General features: G+C 42.1%; 1 protein-coding gene across 1 annotated transcript in view; it reads left to right on the forward strand.

Annotated features, from left to right (window-relative positions):
* The window catches only part of LOC106609096 (synapsin-3), a 124,050-nt gene extending 112,701 nt beyond the window's left edge, over window positions 1–11,349 (forward strand). The window contains exons 11-14 of the mRNA XM_014207499.3: window positions 6,842–6,973; window positions 7,161–7,191; window positions 7,348–7,510; window positions 8,704–11,349. Of these exons, the coding sequence (XP_014062974.2) occupies window positions 6,842–6,973; window positions 7,161–7,191; window positions 7,348–7,510; window positions 8,704–8,827 (450 nt within the window). The 3' untranslated portion in view covers window positions 8,828–11,349. The remainder of the gene's footprint in view (window positions 1–6,841; window positions 6,974–7,160; window positions 7,192–7,347; window positions 7,511–8,703) is intronic.
* Window positions 11,350–13,939: the final 2,590 nt, after the last annotated feature.

Consider the following 13,939-nt stretch of genomic DNA (forward strand, 5'->3'; position numbering starts at 1 on the left):
AGAAATGACTTTGTCAAAGCAACAAAATAATGAGGGCTTTACAATAATGGTAAATACTTTGGGGTTAAGTGGGATAAAATATTCCTAGAATCACAGAGGATGCACGAGGGACAAGACAAAATGCTGAATTTTGGCACTTTAGCTAGTTTTTATTCATATTAAAATGTGGATTTATTGAGTTCTCCATGCGGTTTATATTAAAAGGCACTTCATTTAATAACAGACTTAAATATTGGTACACAATTTATACTGAAAATATCAAAGGGATGCAAATGGAACTTTTTTTTATGTTTATGGAATGACCCATATAGCATATCTTTATGTTGGCCTGTGTTGTGATATTACAGACATCAGATAGCAGATATGTTTTGTATCAGATTAGATTGTGATGTCTTTGGGAAGACCGGTTGACTGTATCCTATAGGAGTCATATGGAACCATGGGAATTATGCTTTTCATGCAAATAAAAAAAAGATTGAGGGAGCATTTGAATTTCAATCCATCATCTGGCACTGTAAACCATGACTGCTTACCCCCCCGTCAGCCTACCTCTATCCAGAAACTCACCTCACAATACTAACTTTGCTCTCCTCAACACTTGATCAATGAACAACGAAAGTTCCCTTGCTCCATGAACTTATATCTGACAACAAGCTCCTAACTGAAACTTGGCAACACACTGGTGATTTATTTTCTCTTAACCAAGCTACTCCCGCTGGTTATGGCTACCTGTGTCACCTCCACTCCACCAGCCGTGGTGGTGGCCTCGCTGTACTGTACAACTCTAAAATCGAAATAACCTACTGTATCTCCCTACTGTCTCTAAATGACTGAACTGTCTCTCCCTACTGTCTTCTCATTTGAATACATTGCTTACAACCCCCCCCCCCCCCTGCTTACTGTTGCTTAGTGATATGAATATTCATGTGGACTCATCAAACTAAAAACTTGCCTCCGTTTTCATTGCTGTTCTGGACCGTTTCAATATTACCCAAGATGTCAATTTTCCAACTCACATCAATGGACACATACAGTGGGGGAAAAAAGTATTTCATCCCCTGCTGATTTTGTACATTTGCCCACTGATAAAGAAAGGATCGGTCTATAATTTGAATGGTAGGTTTATTAGAACAGTGAGAGACAGAATAACAACCAAAATATCCAGAAAAACGCATGTCAAAAATGTTATAAATTTATTTGCATTTTAATGAGGGAAATAAGTATTTGACCCCCTCTCAATCAGAAAGATTTCTGGGTCGGCTCCCAGGTGTCTTTTATACAGGTAACGAGCTGAGATTAGGAGCACACTCTTAAAGGGAGTGCTCCTAACTGCAGCTTGTTACCTGTAAAAAAGACACCTGTCCACAGAAGCAATCAATCAGATTCCAAACTCTCCACCATGGCCAAGACCAAAGAGCTCTCCAAGGATGTCAGGGACAAGATTGTCGACCTACACAAGGCTGGAATGGGCTACAAGACCATCACCAAGCAGCTCGGTGAGAAGGTGACAACATTTGGTGCGATTATTCACAAATGGAAGAAACACAAAAGAACTGTCAATATCCCTCGGCCTGGGGCTCCATGCAAGATCTCACCTCGTGGAGTTGCAATGATCTTGAACGGTGAGGAATCAGCCCAGAACTACACGGGAGGATCTTGTCAATGATCTCAAGGCAGCTGGGACCATAGTCACCAAGAAAACAATTGGTAACACACTACGCCGTGAAGGACTGAAATCCTGCAACGCCCGCAAGGTCCCCCTGCTCAAGAATACATATACATGCCCGTCTGAAGTGTGCCAATGAACATCTGAATGATTCAGAGGACAACTGGTGAAAGTGTTGTGGTCAGATGAGACCAAAATGGAGCTCTTTGGCATCAACTCAACTCACCGTGTTTGGAGGAGGAGGAATGCTGCCTATGACCTCAAGAACACCATCCCCACCGTGGTGTTCTTGAGGTCATAGGCAGCATTCCTCCTCCTCCAAACACGGTGAGTTGAGTTGATGCCAAAGAGCTCCATTTTGGTCTCATCTGACCACAACACCTCAAACATGGAGGTGGAAACATTATGCTTTGGGGGTGTTTTTCTGCTAAGGGGACAGGACAAGTTCACCGCATCAAAGAGACGATGGACGGGGCCATGTACCGTCAAATCTTGGGTGAGAACCTCCTTCCCTCAGCCAGGGCATTGAAAATGGGTCGTGAATGGGTATTCCAGCATGACAATGACCCAAAACACATGGCCAAGGCAACAAAGGAGTGGCTCAAGAAGAAGCATATTAAGGTCCTGGAGTGGCCTAGCCAGTCTCCAGACCTTAATCCCATAGAAAATCTGTGGAGGGAGCTGAAGGTTCGAGTTGCCAAACGTCAGCCTCGAAACCTTAATGACTTGGAGAAGATCTGCAAAGAGGAGTGGGACAAAATCCCTCCTGAGATGTGTGCAAACCTGGTGGCCAACTACAAGAAACGTCTGACCTCTGTGATTGCCAACAAGGGTTTTGCCACCAGGTACTAAGTCATGTTTTGCAGAGGGGTAAAATACTTATTAAAATGCAAATTATTTTTGACATGCGTTTTTCTGGATTTGTTTGTTATTCTGTCTCTCACTGTTCAAATAAACCTACCATTAAAATTATAGACTGATCATTTCTTTGTAAGTGGGCAAACGTACAAAATCAGCAGGGGATCAAATACTTTTTTTTACCCCACTGTACTTGACCTCGTCTGCTCTGTTGGCCTCAACCTAACTCATTTTTCCCCCTCCCTGTTCCCACTGTTTAACCACACGCCTTAATTTCTCATTACCTCATACAACACTGGCAAACGCCTCATCTCTTTCCACAACATCAAAGTTGTTGACCCCCTCCAACTCTGATGCCATCTGCTCTGCCCTGCCCCTTGACCACACCCCCAACTCACATAATGAACAAGCTGCCCAATTCAATACTGCTCCGACTCCCTCAACTCTCTGGCCCCCCTCCAAACTAAACCGGTCTTCTCTTCCCCTTGGTTTACCCCTGAGGTCCATGCCCTGTGAAGCAAGCTGGCCACTGTCTGGAGTGCCTGAGCAGGAAGTCTGGCCTCAATGTCCACACTGAGGCCTACAAACTACACCTCTCCACCTACAAGAGATGCCCTCCGTGCTGCCAGGTCCACCTACTTCTCAAACTACTTCAGCCCCGTGATGACACCTTCTCTACTCCCTCCACTGAACTCTGCAACTCCTTCCTTCAGTTTTTCAAGAATAAGATCACCAAAATCAACTCATTACTGACTGATCAATCTCCCTCAGCCACCCCTCTCCCTGTCAACCTCCTAACCGTCACACCTGAAACCTGACTCTCCGAATTTGCCCCATTTGACTCCTTATATCTAAAAACATGTCAAAACTCATGTATTCCAAGTCTACAACTTGCTCCATGGATCATCTCCCCACTGTTCTCATCAAAGCCTGCCTGCCTGTTCTCTGTCCGTATATCACACACATTGTCAACCTCTCCCGCGCCCACAGAACTGTCCCCTCCAACTACAAAACAGCTGCAGTCACCCCAATCTTTAAAAAGCCAGGACTGGACACTACCATCCTCAACTTCCACCCCATTTCCAACCTCCCCTTCCTTGCCAAGACTCCAGAACCTACAGTTGCCTCCCAATTTCAAACCCACCTGCTAATCAACAACCTGTTTGAGTCTCTCCAGTCTGGTTTCCGCCCCTCCAGTATTGAAACTGCACTCCTCAAAGTTATCAATGACCTCATCTCTGCTGATGCTGGGGCCCTCAACATCCTGATTCTCCTTGACCGGAGTGCCGCTTTTGACGCAGTGAGCCATCAGATCCTCCTCACTACAATCATACCTCACAAACCGGACCCACAACATCTCCCTCAATGACCACACCTCAGACTCAGCTGCAGTTATACAGGGCGTTCCCAAGGGCTCTGTGCTGGGTGCCTTACTCATCTATATCCTTCCTCTTGGTTAGATCCTCCGTCACTTCCACTGCTATGCCGATGACACCCAGATCTACCTCTGCACCAAATCCCTCCTCAACCCACCTCTGACGAACATTGAATCCTACAATAAAAACAAAACTTCCTTAAGCTCAACAGTGATAAAACAGAACAACTCCTCCACCCTCACCAAAGCTGGCAACCTCACCCTCACCATTGACGATACCACTGTCTCTCTCTCCCTCCATGCACGAAACCTTGGCGTCATCCTGGACTCCACCCTTTCATTTGACTACCACATAAGACAGACTGTTTAAACCTCATTCTTCCACCTCTGAAACATTGCCAAGGTCAGGTCGTCCTTCTCCCATCCTGCCGCTGAAACCCTCATACATGCATTCATCTCCTCCCGCCTAGACTACTGCATCTCACTACCCTCCGGCATCAACTCAAGCTCCCCCATAAGCTCCAAATGGTTCAAAACTCTGCAGCCCAACTCCTCACCCACACTAAGTCCTGACAGCACTCTGGCGACAGGGGCTTCTCCAGGGCTGATCCAGCCTCCAGCCATCTGTGACTCGAAGTCCATCACTATCTTTCAGGCCCTCCTAAAGCCCCACCTCTTTGACAAGCCCCCCCCCCCCACACACACACACACACACACACACACACACACACACACACACACACATACAAGCAAAGAAATACACCACTAAGACACTCCTCTCTACACCATACTGAGCAGTACCTAACCCTTACCCTACCACTTACCCAAACCGGGTTCATATCCAAATCCCAACCCTCCTCATACACTGATACATTTATTCATATTTTGTTTAGTCTGATGTTTTGATTTGACTCCTGTTTTGTTGTTGTTTTTCGTTTCTATAATTGTAAAGCGACTTTGGGTCCTTCAAAAGTGCTATATAGGTTCCATGTATTACTAGCAGTATTCAATGGAAATCGTTTGCATGGATAGTTCAACAACATCTGTGTGAGAATTTTGGCACACATACTTAGGCGTACATCTGGCACTTGCCATTTCACATTAAAAAAAATTGCACACTATCATAGAAATCACTTGGCTAAAGTAAACAAACAACAATAGCCTCTTTTGAGTTTCTGTATTGTCCGGCCAAGTACAGAGTTCACCATTTCCAACCCTTACTTTTTCCATTTCAGAACATAGTGTCCAGACCAGCAGCAGGAAAGAACACTGTGCAGCCCAATAAAAGAGGGGAAAAACAACACCTCTCCTCCATGTTCTAATACTAAAGGGCAACTTAACTGCAGCCTTGTCATCTGCTAGATGAGTCTATATCCCAATAAATCACCAGGGTGTAACCGGTACTCTGGCTGCCACTGCACCACGTTTGAAGTGGCTCCTGGCTTGCAGTGGGTCCCGGCTGCAGCTGCCAGTCCTCCAGGGCTCAGTCAGTCCCAGTCCCTTATGGTTATGTCCAGAGGTGGAAAAAGTACCCAATTGTCATACTTTTAGACTTCTGCTCAAGTATTTGATTTTAAATATACTTAAGTATCAAAAGTAAATGTTATTTGTAAAATTATACTTAAGTATCAAAAGTAAAAGTACAAGTATAAATAATAAAAAATTCCTTATATTAAGCAAACCAGACGTCAACATTTTCTTGTCTTTTTGTTTACAGATAGCCAGGGGCACGCTCCAACACTTAGACATACTTTACAAATGAAGCATGTGTTTAGTGAGTCCGTCAGATCAGAGGCAGTAGGGACGACCAGGGATGTTCTCTTGATAAGTGTGGGAATTGGACCATTTTCATGTTCTGCTAAGCATTCAAAATGTAACGAGTACTTTTGGGTGACAAGGAAAATGTATGGAGTAGAAAGTACATAATTTTCTTTAGGAATGTGGTGAAGTAAAAGTTGTAAAAAATATAAATAGTAAATTACATATACCCCAAAAAACGACTTAAGTAGTACTTGCAAATATTTTTAGTACTTTACACCACTGGTTATGAATAAGGGGCAATACCAACAGGCACATCACCCGCCCAGTTCTCTTCATTCTACCCATCTCCCAGCTGCGCACACACGCACACACACACACACACACATACATACAGACACTCGTAGACACACATACGGACACATACATACAGACACTTGCCTGTGTACAAGGGGCACATGGATGAAAGGACTTCTGTCTGTTTACAGTGTGCTCTGGCCACAATGCGTGCAGCGGCCTGATACCGCTCTGGGGAAACAACACATGCATTCTGCTGGCAAAGTGCTCCCTCCGTTCTCTCCCTCAGTCTGTGAGACACGCTTTCCTCTGTTTGTTTTGGTTCTCATTTGGCGTGGCATAGGCACAACCCTCTCATGCGGAGGAAAACATGGCTGTTGGATCTGTGGAGAGCCACATGCTTTGCGGAGATGGTTTTAAAACAAAGCGTGTGTTGTGAGTTGAAATGCTACGGTGTTGAGTCAATTATCTATGTGGCTGTGCCATGTCCTGACATCCAGTGTCCACCCATAAGTTACGAAATAAGTACAAAATGTACGAAAATAATGACTGTACTATTTCTGTAATAATATGGGGGAAGTCACATCTCTCATGTTTTTGCCTATAGTACTGTATACACATTTCAGCGGTCAATAGACTCCTTTAATCACTGTGCTCTAACATCAAAACGGCAATGGTTTCACCCCCTCACCATCATCTTCATTAGGCCTAGCTACTCAAATAAGATGTACAATACCGCTCTCTAGTGGCAAGAATGAAGTCGATCATGTTGAATGGATTTACAGTGAATTTCCCATTTTACTTGCATTGACGCAGTCCAGAATCCCTGCTTATACTGTCCGTGTTGTTCTTCACTCTGATTGGTGTACCTCTCCTGTTTCATCTAGGTGATGGACAGTTCCATGCCTCTGATTGGTGAGCACGTGGAGGAGGACAGGCAGCTGATCACTGATCTAGTGATCAATAAGATGTGCAGCGTGCTGCTCGGTATCAACACACCACAGCCCAGCGCTGTGAAGGTAAATCTCTTTCACCTCTTCTCCAGAATGTAACACTATTATGGATTTGCATTTGAATTGATTATGTAGATTCGATCTCAAAAGTAATGAACAATTGCTTCAAATAAGCCCTTGTGTAGGGAGTATATCAAACCAACCATGCATCATGCACTATTACTGTCCATTTTCAATGCTTTTCATTTCACAGCCACAGACGACCCAGCCAAGAAGGGCCCAAGGTAAAGAGACCTCCATCGACATCTTATCACCAGTTTGATTGCTACAACAATTGATTGCTGTTGTGGTGAATATGAATATTATGATAGTGTTGAGAAATACGCATAGTAGTGCCTTGAGTCTCTGAGACGAAACATGAGTGTGTGTTCGCTCTGCAGGTGGGCATCGCTCTGGCTCTGATTCTCCCTCCCAGTCAGCACAGGGTTCTCCTCAGCGAGCCCGCTCAGCTAACACCTCTCCCAGCCAGGCCTTCCAGCCAGGACCAATGCCACCTCCCGCCGCCACCGGCACTGGCTCCCAGAAACAACCTCCTCAACTGAAGTAAGTGATCAAATGCCTCAAATCTCATTTCCATGATCAAGGCTGATGTTAACATGGGTGTGTAATACTAATACTAACTCAACAGAAGAATATAATTAAGCAATAAGGCATAAGGGGTTGTGTTATATGGCTGAGGGCTGTTCTCATGCACGACTCAACGCGGAGTGCTTGGATACAGCCCTTAGCCGTGGTATGTTGGCCATATACCACAAACCCCCAAAGTGCCTTATTGCTATTATAAACTGGTTACCAACATAATTACAACAGTAAAAATGTATATTTTGTCATACTCGTGGTATACGATGTGATGTACCACGGCTTTCAGCCAATTAGCATTCAGGGCTCGAACCACCCAGTTTATAATGTCTTATATTGGCCAAATACCACACCTCCTCGGGCTTTATTGCTTCATTAAAATTGTAAAGAAATCTACTGTGCTAAGTACAAGATCTCTAGTAAAAGTTCTGTGAAAACTGTCGTCTGATCATTAAAACCTTCTGGGTGAGTACTAGGAATATCTCTACTTGGAGCAGATCTGTGCAGATGCCACAAACGGCTGCTAGATGGAGACATTGTATAAAGATTTTACCGTACATGCTCCTGTTTACAGAAATACTCTATTATAATCTCTGACATGCCAACTTTTGTTCCTGTTTAACGGCTGTTTAGTAATGGCCTGCATTTACAGGATGCTCAGCTCCAGCCAGCTCTTCAGAAAATAATGTGATAAAAGTGAAACTACCTCTTGAGCTTTGATTCTCTCGTAACTCCTCCCACGTGGATTGGCTGTTCATGGCAAAGGGGTTGTTGGTTAGGCAATTTGCAAGTAGTTTACAACCATTCCCCAGTTTGCCTCCTGGCTTGGATACACTTCTAAAGTTTGACTGTATTTCTGTCCATGTAGACAGTCGTTGGCTTTGCTATAATGAACATTAACATGTGTCTTCTAAGATTAAGCGCCTTTGTTAAAATCTTGTTGGCCTTAGAGAGCAAAGTGCACTAGTTTATTCCCTGTTGTGTGTGTCGTTGGCCAGCCTCTGTTGATCAAACTGTGCAGTGGCGAAGTTGGCAGAATATGATCCCCTCGCCCCACTTCACACATGCGCATGCATGAATGCACGCACATACATCCACCTTCTCCATGTTGCATGCCCCTCAGGCCTCAGCCTCACTCTCACTTTCGCACCTTGCAGCAAATCCCAGTCGCTCACCAACACCTTCACTGAGACCCTGAAAGGGAACGCCACGGACGACGAGGCCAAGGCAGAGACCATCCGCAGCCTGCGCCAGTCCTTTGCCAGCCTCTTCTCCGACTAACTTCAACTGACTCCCCATATCCATCTGCCTACTGTCAGCCATCGGCCTCCAGAAGTGCTCCAAGTTACCATTATTTTACAGAGCACGCTCAGTCAACCCACAGAGCGGGAGCTTCCTGTCCACCACTTCCTACTTCCTGTTCTTATCCATAAATGGCAGGTTGAGAGCGTCCACCTCTCAGAATCATCCGTCAGATTTTTTTTTTTTAAATACAAAATTAAACTATAGTTCATCTAGTACTGCTTGGTTGGTGTAGTTGAGATGTCAGTTTGCATTCTATTTGTTCATCATCTGATTCATTATTTTGTTTTGGTCGTATTTGTGTTTATCAACTTCAAGGATGTTGATATACTTTCGGAGATAAAGGCAATATTACAGTATTTAGAAATGACCAATAATAGTGTATGAGCTAGGTTCACCAGCAATGCTTAGCATCTTGCCAGTCTCATTTCATAGAAATACAATTGCCATGTCTTGTAGACCCATACATATTGATTGGTTGATATTACAATATAATGATTTGTGATTTTGGCCTTTTGAGTACCGAAGTATTTTTGATTAAAATTCCTTGAATTAGGTCAAGATAGTTTAGGCTATATACTGTACCTGTAAATTTGCAATTTTACGAGGTGGAAATATTATCTTGAGTCTTCCATCACAGACAATTCTTCCCTAAGTTCTAAGCATTTATGAACTATCCAGTGTAAATAGCGCTATGAACAATTTTTTTTAAATATTGGGCATTTGATTCACTACTATTCCCTTGCTGTGTATTGAAAGGTGGGAATTGTGTACATAACACAGAGAAGAAGTGCTGAAATCTTTGCTTCAATGGTTATAAGATAAGTTACCTTTTTAATTCTGTACATACTGTAAGGTTGCAAATACTCCTGGGAGATTGACATTTACTTTTGATCCTTGGGTTTTGAATTTTGAAGCGTTGTCGACCTAAGAATAGACATGATTTGCAATGTGTTGGTATGTCTATAGCTTACATCCGCTTCAGGAAATGACAAAGTCGTCTTGCAATACTCAGCTACCACATATGCAGATATTCTATCTACGCTAACGATACTATCTGATAGCTGAGTGTCCATATTATCTCCCCCCCATCTCATTATAATAGAGAAGGACAGACCAACACATGACTGGCTAGTTTGTTCTTTTGACTTAAGTGCAAACATTTTAAGTCTCTGCACCCAAATGGGTTTTCTGTTTAGGGTTACATGTTTGACTGGTATGAAAAATGGCAATTCTATTTCATGGAATGAATATTGTCCCCATACTTTCTTTTTACTAATTGCACTTCAACTCGCACTATCAGCAATATGGGTGAAATGAAACTCTCTCCATCTTGATTTAAATACATTTTTAAACAGTTAAGATTGTCTTTTCACTTTCAAACTATTTATTGTCCTAAACATATATGCCAATCATAGTAAGGTATTATTATCAAAATGGACCAAATTATGTGTTTGTATTGTAAAACCTGTGTTTTTAATTATTTTGTCTGTTGAATGTGAAATGCTTCTACAATTCAAAGTACCGAATACTATGAAAAGCCATAACAAAACAATGATTTACTGAAAATCTGTTTTTTTGTTTACTCGTTATCACTGTGAGTGTTAGTTACGCTTCTAACGATTCAATCATTTTGCTTCTACGAGTGTTGATTAATAGTGTACATAGGTATAATGCTGTAAACTTGTGAATGCCACATCCATAGTGATTTATTTAGTCATTTGTTAATTGACAATTTCAGTAAGCAAATAATGTTAATTAGGCACTGAAGAAATTCAGAATTGAGTGGTGAGGTCATCTAGTAACTACCTCAATTCCAGCAAGCTGTTCTGCTAATAGTAGTTACCACTAATACTCTGAAGTGGGTGGAATTAAGACAACAAAAAAGGAATGGCTTTCACTTGACCTAATCTGTATGTCTGCATGTAATCCTACAATTTTAATCCTAACATTCATACAGTGAATTTGATGTACTGTGTCTCTCAAGTAGTTATTTCCTGTGAGTAAAAGGCAATACACCCATAAATGAGTATCTACGGTCAATAACTAAATGAATATGACATGGTTTTCATATCATGATTTACATGTCATTGCAATGGAGAATTAACGGCAATAGCCCTTAAATGTATGCTTATTAAAGTGTGCCCTATGCCATTCAACAGATGCTCAGAAGTCATCTACACCAGCGTTGAATAGCCGTCCTCATCTCTTATTTTCCAATCTAACAGAACCTATTGTCATATATCCTCTTATGATGAGCATCTGCTGGAAGGCATTGTGTGCCTCCCTGTGTGTTACTGATATAAGTGTGGCATGAAAACTGACCCCTGGTGTGCCTCTGGTGTAACAATATTGTCATGTAAATAATTGCTATTGTCTGGCTGCTTATACTGTATGAAGTGTGTGATGCCTAATGTGTGGTAGTGTTATAGATGCAAGTTATTTTAACATTGTTTTGTTATTTTGTTCAGTTTTTATTAAAAGTGACATATTTTATTACACTTACAGTGGTAAGTCTTATTTTTCGTATTGACAAAGCATTGTACAGCGACGATTATAAACCCCTATTATACAACCATGTAATATCCCATTCTCCATCTCAGGTAGTGTAGAATGCATAGCATCATGTCCCCATTGTCTTTGTCATAAGGAATACCCAGACACGGGATCTTTAGGACGTGAAACTCATAGAACACAGAGGATTTACAAGGTGAGTGCCCACAAACCAATTTATGGCAACATTGGAATTATCGGCACTTTCCATTGTCTCTGTCTGTCACTTTGTATTTAAAGCATAGAACTTTATTAACTACCACCAACCCTCTTTCTGTTACTGAAGTCCCAGATTTCAGTGCGAGTGTCCGATCGCAGACAAGTCTTCTCCATTTAAGGCTGTTAGTAAGTCCTCTGAATTCTCTTGAAAGCACACAACTGTCAGATTTATTGATAATCCCAAAATTCCTTCGACTCAGATTAGTCATGTATTTGAGTTGGCGTGAGTTCTGGGTCTAGGAGTTGGGCAGGGGTAGGAAACTGCCCGAGGTACTGCAGGATTTTATCCCAACTAGGAACCACACTTAGCTACTTACTGATCAGGGCCCGGTTTCCCAAAAGCATCTTGATAGGATACCATAGGATCGTATGGTTCTAACGAAGAATTTAGCTTGAAGCTGCATTTGGGAAACCTAAATTAAAACCCACCTAGGTTTCCAGGTCGGTTAAACAAATACAAAATGTTGTGCCTGTGGCTCTCCAGAACCAGGGTTGCCTATCCCTGGAATAGGGGATTGGCAACAGCCCGGGCCCATTCCAGACCAAATAGTTTTCTGAATTCCTTACTTTGCTATGATCTGGACTGTTAAGAGGTGATAAAGTTATTGTCTCGCAGGCGAGTATTCCGTGACCGATCTAAAGCTCTTGGTTAATTTAAGATGAGGATTAAAATCAGGTTTAAAAACCTGCATACCTGTTTATCAGCTGAGTAACATTACACATAGGGCCTGTCGCTGGCCTCAGTCTCTGTAAAGAGTTTTTTCTTTTTAGTCAAAGCACTCGTTTCAGTAAACTCCATATAATGAAAATGACCTCTTGCCCCTCAGGTGCAGGTGACTAGTGCGAGGTGTCATATGAATATAGGTGCTGAAAGAACCGATACCATGGTTTCACCCTCATAGTTGTGGAATGTGTAGAAATTATAACTGTATCCTCACTGTCCAATTCTGAGTTTTAGGGTGCCAGGGTGTAGACAAAGGGACTGCCTGTGCATGGCACGCATAAGTAAATCATCATTAAAGGTGATGACATAAGGCCACAGAGTTATTTGACTGGCCTCTGCAAGTGATATTTAAAGGTGTATATGGTATTCTTCATAAAATACCTCTGATGGAATGTTGATTTTTGCATTCACCTGTAATGAAAAAATATTGTAGAATTCAAAGACGAGACAAATTCGGTATTTCCAGATTTGTTACATAATACTTGGAATTATTTATTCACCTGCGACATTAAACTAACATTTCAGTTCCACCCTTGTGTAAAAGCAGTGGTGAGAAAAGTACTCAATTGTCATACTTGAGTAACAGTAAAGAAACTGTACTTATACTAATAGAAAATGACAAGTGAAAGTCACCCAGTAAAACACTACTTGTGGAAAAGTCTAAAAGTATATGGTTTTAAATGTACTTAAGTACAGTGGTTGAAAAATACTCAACTCATACTTGAGTAATAGTAAATGCTATAAATCAAATTCCTTATATTAAGCAAAGCAGACTGCACGATTTTCTTGTTTTTAATTTAGACAGTCAAGGGAAAACTCCAACATTTAGAAAGTTTACAAACACAGTATTTCTGTTTAGTGAGCCCATCTGATCAGAGTCAGTAGGGATGACAATGCGTTATTAATAGCTGTGTGCAGGGTTCTACACTTTTCCACTGGTGGCACTGGTACTGCTACCAACTCAGTGGTGGCACCTGCACACGATTTGGTCACACAAATTTATTTATTTTTTAGATGGTTTTCCAAATTATTGATAAATGACCTGGCCTGTGTCCCATAATGTGCCTGCATTCCATACAGAACCAGGCTAATAATAACTAGCCATCTTTTAAAGTAGCATGCCGTTGTGTCCTTACATTGATTTGGATACATTTACTGTAACAGCAAAGTTAAATCTTTCAAGTGCAAAATGTATTTATTGCAGATTTCGAAGTGCCATGTGTTCTATTTTGCAAAAATCCTCTAGAGGGCAGAATTTGAAAAAACAATACTTGATACCAAAATGATACCACAGCAACAAAATGTTCAGGTTTTCGCACTCCGAAATGTGAGTTCAGAGATACCATGATGAGATCCTGAGGCCCATTGTCGTGCCATTCATCCCCTGCCATCACTTTGTTTCAACATGATAATGCACGGCCTCATGTCGGAAGGATCTGTACACAATTCCTGGAAGCTGAAAATGTCCCAGTTCTCCCATGGCCTGCATACAGGTCACCCATTGAGCATGTTTGGGATGCTCTGGATCGGCGTATACGACAGTGTGTTCCAATTCCTGCCAAAATCCAGCAACTTCACACAACCATTGAAGAGGA

This window comes from Salmo salar, chromosome 07 (genome assembly GCF_965601325.2).
Source record: "Salmo salar chromosome 07, fSalSal1, whole genome shotgun sequence".
In the NCBI taxonomy this organism is placed as follows: domain Eukaryota; kingdom Metazoa; phylum Chordata; class Actinopteri; order Salmoniformes; family Salmonidae; genus Salmo; species Salmo salar.